The 5525-nt window shown below is 51.1% G+C and overlaps 1 protein-coding gene across 1 annotated transcript; it reads left to right on the top strand.

The window, feature by feature from the left end:
- The first annotated feature begins 1562 nt into the window (after positions 1–1562).
- LOC121441341 (kelch-like protein 34) lies at positions 1563–3651 on the top strand. Its single transcript, XM_041642473.1, has one exon. The coding sequence runs from the start codon at positions 1616–1618 to the stop codon at positions 3548–3550; it is 1935 nt and encodes a 644-aa protein (XP_041498407.1). The 5' UTR covers positions 1563–1615; the 3' UTR covers positions 3551–3651.
- Positions 3652–5525: the final 1874 nt, after the last annotated feature.

Below are 5525 nucleotides of genomic sequence, written 5' to 3'. Positions count from 1 at the left end.
TTGATGAGTTTGTAGTGTAAGAGAAGGATGCGGGTCCGTGACGGACAGTCACATTTCGACACTGGGTGTTTCTTAGAAAAATAACTTTGTGAGGAGGGGCCCTAGAAACCACAGCTCTCCGGAGTTTTGTCACTATGCTGCCCATTATCTTGCCATAACCTTGAGGATGCAGCAGCCAGTCGTAAGACCACAGCCCAGAAAACCAGAGAAAACTAGAAGATTTTTTTTTGAGGCGTTGCCACTCAAAAACAACTCAAGTTAGTTGCAACTTCTTCCTCCGTGTTGCAAAGAGATGGGTTCCACAAGAATACCAAAGAGATTTCCTCTAGGGTCCGAAGGCAGAGATGGGGGTGGGGTGGGGGGAAGGGAGCAAATTCTGTGGAATGAATGTGAAACAAGGCAGCTTGGGAGACTCCACCTGCTTTAGGAAAGGCACATGCCCCTGAATCTCACATGGGTGAGCGCAGGTGAGGGGCATACACATCTGACCCAGAGCTTGGGTTCCCTCTGATTTAACTCTGTTCTCTGAGCGGAGGCCTCCGCTTAAGTGTCAGAGCACAACGTCGCCGCTTTATCGCGCTTGCTCCCTACTAATTAGGACATATTCAAAGCCAAAAGTTGAGCCTGGAGCTTCTTTAAGTCATTGGGGCAACAGGAGGTCTCCAGTCCTCCAGCTCAACCAAGCACACCTCCAGGCCGAGAGTCCCAAGGGACTCAGGCCCTTCGTGAGCTCTCCTCACACAACTCCAGTGTTCGAGGGGATCCTCGGGCTCCCCGCGGTGACCAAAGGCCATTCGGGTCGCAGAAGTCAGTGCCCTGGCTCAGAAGTTTCCTGCCGGGCACCTGATTAGCAGCCAGCAGCTGAGGCGCAGGGCGGGGCGGGTAGCCGCGCGCCAGTGAGCCAAGGCGAGCACTATTCCTGTCCCTGTGAGCTACCGGCATGTTATGTGCAGCGCGCAATCACGCTCCCAAACGTCTAGGCTGACCTGCGCTCCCCCCAGTGCCACAGGGTTTGATCTGATGCTCCTCTCAGAACAAGCTCACCCCCAGCCCCCTAGCCAGTTGTCTTCGGACTGCACGGGTGTCCACAGAACAGGTCCTTCTGCTCCATGGCCGGGAATTCAGAGCCACAATCCTGCACTCCCGGGGCCCCCACAATAGGGCCACATCCACGCACTTGCCCTGTTGGAGATCAGGTACCCTCGCTGGTGCACTGTCAGATCGACCTCTTCAGGTGATGGTGCACGGCCACCGCCGCCCCTGGCGTGCGTGTGTGGGCTCCCCAAATTGTGTAGGGGAGGGGGCTTTGGGTAACGCGCTGCCATGCAGCAGCAGCAGCTGAATGCAAGCCTAGCAATACCGAGAAGGCTCTGAAATTCACAACTTCTTCTCCTAGAGACTTCTGGAAATTGTCTCTAGATCATTCGTTGTTTGAGACGGGCACAGAACAACTGCCAGATCTGGATGAAAAAACCCTAAATTTTAAGCAGAGCAGGCAAAAATCGGCCTTTGCTAGGGGGCTCTGCTGCTGGACAGCGGAGGAGGGGGGTCGGTGCTGCGGGATGCCTCCAGCCGTGCTGGGCTGGCTCCATTCCAGCTTCCCGCCTCGGGCACCATGAGTTACTTCCTGTCTTACTGCAAAGCTCATGGCAGCTCTCTTCTCACGGGCTACCAGGCCCTACGTGCTGAAGGCTTCTTGTGCGACGTGATACTGGAGGTCGAGGGCAGTGAGTTCCCAGCGCACAGGTCACTTCTGGCATGCTCCAGCGACTACTTTAGGGCCCTGTTCAAGAGTCACACTAAGGAATCACAGGCTCATGTAATTCACCTGTGTGTGCCATCAGCGACTGGCCTGCAGCGTCTGCTGGACTTTATCTACACTGCCTGGCTGCCCCTCTCTATGGACACTGTGGAGGACACTCTGGAGGCCGCCAGCTACCTGCAAGTCACGGAGGCCTTGGGGCTGTGTGGCCACTACCTGGAACGTCAGCTTGCCCCAGAGAATTGCTGCTTCACTGCCAATGTGGCTGCTCGCTTTGGCCTGGCTCACACCCTTGGTGCAGCTGAACGCTGCATCGTGCGCCACCTGAGGGAGCTGCTACTGATGGGCGCTGGCCTCTCGGGACTGCTGGAACTCAACCCTCTATCAATGAAGGTTGTGCTGGGTGCCCCTGATGTGGCACGGGTGACTGAGACGCAGCTGCTTGGCCTGGCACTAGCCTGGCTGAGGCAGGAGCCTGCGACCCAGCGCCTGGCACACAGTTCAACACTGCTTGGATGTATCCGCTTTGGCTTGGTGCCTGCGGGTGTGTTGAGGCGCGTGTACTCAGGCTCTGGTCTTACTTTACCTACTCGGATCAAGGGCCTCATCATCCAGGCCCTCAATTACCACACAGCACCTTCTCGCCAGCCGCTCCTGCAGGGAGAACAGACTAGTATCCGGAGTCCCCAGACACGCATCTTACTGGTTGGTGGTCTTAGAGCGAGGGAGACTGTTACTGAAGAAATTGTGGTCCTACCAGAGGTAGTAAGGAATCGCCGCCCTGCACCTGAACCGGAGGAAGAGGAGGAAGAAGAGGAAGAAGAGATGAAGGAGGAGGAGTGGGAGCACACCCTGGATGTGGTGTCCTTTGACGTATACAACCACAGCTGGCGCAGCCTGACACGGCTGCCGGCACCGCTGCTAGGCCACAGTATATGTGCCATGGGCAACTTCCTATTTGTCCTGGGAGGGGAGAGCCTTTCTGGTAGTCCACCTAGCTCCCTGGCAGATGGACCAAGGCTGGTCACAGCCTCTGTGCACCGTTATGACCCGCGCTTCCACACTTGGACAGAGGTGCCCGCTATGCGAGAAGCACGGGCCTACTTCTGGTGTGGAGTGGTAGGTGACAATCTCCTGGCCGTTGGGGGCTTGGGCTCCTGTGGCGAAGCACTGGCCTCAGTGGAGATGTACGATCTGCGCAGGGACCGCTGGGTGGCAGCTGGGGAGCTGCCGCGGGCACTGCACGGCCACGCAGGTGCCGTTGGAGACCATGGTGTTGTGTACATCTCTGGGGGCAAGGCTGGGAGAGGTGAAAGAGGCACAAGTAGCCTCCGGGATATGTACTCCCTTAGCCCTGGAGAAAGGGCATGGAGGAAGAGGGCACCCATGGGCACAGCTCGCTATGGGCATTACCTTGCGGTGCTGCGAGGCGCAGTGTTTGCCTTTTTGGGAAGGTACGAGCCCTTCTCTGAGATTGAACGCTATGATCCCAGCACGGATCAGTGGACTCGGTTGCGGTCACTACCCTACGATCGCTTCTGCTATGGACTTGCTGTGGTAGAAGAGACAGTGCTACTACTAGGCGGCCTCAAGTGGAGGGATTCACACCAGGTGCCAACCCGTAACGTAGTAGGCTATGACCTTGACCTGGACCGTTGGGAAGACATAGACTGTGTGCTGCCCTGGGCTTGGAGTGGCCTTCGGTGTGCAGTGCTGCAGCTGGCGGAGGGTGGGGAGGAGACAAGGGAGGGAGAGCCTGGGGAGGCACTAGATTTAGTGTTGGGTTGAACAGGTGACTCCAGTCCTCAGAGGACCCAAGAGAAAGCTGTCCTTGACCTTGCCAGCAACCCGAAGATTGGGACTCTGATAGAGCAGCTCTGAAGGGTAAGGAGACAAATGCGACTTTAGCCAAAGAATAACTATTCCTCTTCAACTGTAAATGGCGGTCAGGAATGGTCAAATACAAAGATATGAATCACCTTTAGTTAAATGAAGAGCTTTCAGACAAACTCACCCTGTGCTAAAGGTGGACTTTTGGAAGTAAAATAGGACCTTATCTCCCTCCCTAAACTGTTTTTCAGGTGACTGCGATTACTTTCATGTCTTCCTTCTAAAAATGTACAATTAGTTACACACAACCCACAGAAAATTGTTGCTTATAACAGGTGTAAGAGTCCCACAAGACAGTATTACCTGATGGAATTGTGAATGTCTACGTGCGTGTCTGGCTTAAAGAACATAGAACGGTTGTACAGAGGAGACTGACTTTTACAGTGCAGGGCCACGGGTACAGTGCTGCTCTAACAGTTTCTTATCGAGATGGAACTGAGAAGGAAAAAAAAATCTCAGAAAAAGCATTTCTTTGAGAAACTATTCTTGGTTTTAATTTTTTCCTGTTCCTTTTCCATCTGCTTTTACACTGGCTGGAGGCGGCTTATTAGTTTAGACATATTTCAGCAACCCTTAACCATGAAAATTAGCTGATTTGTGGTGGCTTACTCCCTCCAGTCCCTGAAGGCTCACAGAAAAGAATGAGTAGGTGAACTCTACATGGTTATGTCAGGCCAGTGGAAAGACAGCTTATCTGGGGTTTTCAAGGTCTCATAGGAGACCTTGGTAAGCTGTGAACAGGTGTTACTTCTGGCTTGGGCTGTCAGGGAGGTGGCAAAGTGAGAACTTGTAAGTGGGGCGGTGGTAGTGAGGGTGGTGGTGTGATTATGTCACCGAGGACTGTGGTAAGCCCTCTGTGTGAATAAAGTTGGTGCTTTATAAGGATTTGTTAAGGGCTGAACTTGACTTCAGTTTACAGTGCTGCCTCTCCCCTAGACCTGAAACTAAGGCAATAAAATGTACAGCTATATAATGTTTAAAGGTCTCTTTCATGCTAGGCTAGTCAGGAGTCTAGTGAAATTTCTTAGTTTAAGTTTTACCAGTAAAGCAACAGCTGACTTCACAAAGGTAGAAGCTGCTTACTAGTAACAGAGCTAGTTTCCCACTAACTGCTTGCTGTTTGCAGGCCGTTTGTCCACTGTATACGTGACACATCCATCATGTACAGAGATTTTTAAGTGACGATACACATTGGTCTAGTAAACATCAATATGCCTAAACAACTGTAACAAGCACACTTCTTTTTAGGACAAGAGGGATTTTTTGTTTGTTTGTTTGTTTTTTCTCTCTCTCTTTCTCTCTTTTACATACACAAAATCCCACAAATTTAATGTGTGTCAATAACCATGCAGTAAATAAATGTTTTTACAAATAGGGTTTTTTTTAAATGATAAAAATATTACACTGGACTCAAAATTCCATACAAACATTAATACGTGGTTTCTCATCCATTTTGAGTAAATATAGGATTACCGAAAGTGTGCTGTAGAAAGGCCACTCTCCTGTAGAGTTGTGCAAAGTCTGCAAAACGATAGTGATTTCATGTGATTTCAAAAGCAAAGAAAAAGATTCCGCGGTGTAGCTTTTACTTCCTTCTCTACAGCAAAAATATTTGAACTCTTAGAGATATAAGTACATTCACTGAGCTGTACAGGCGACAGGAGAAAGCTGATCAGAAGTAGATTTTAGGATATAGAATAATAGTAAAGGAGGCTCTCTCCCTCCTGGAAAAACAGCGAATTGTGACTTGTACACTATGCAGCCACACAGTAAAAAGCAGCAAGTCACTTTCATGCTGTGGTCACTTTCCAAAACTGGACACACAGAAATGGCTGTATATATGAAGAGGATGTTGCCATACACTCCACCCACT

Source organism: Microtus oregoni, unplaced genomic scaffold (assembly GCF_018167655.1).
Source record: "Microtus oregoni isolate MIOR12 unplaced genomic scaffold, Mior012 000074F_ref0000038, whole genome shotgun sequence".
Taxonomy (NCBI): Eukaryota; Metazoa; Chordata; class Mammalia; order Rodentia; family Cricetidae; genus Microtus; species Microtus oregoni.
This window is presented reverse-complemented; position numbering and strand designations above follow the sequence as displayed.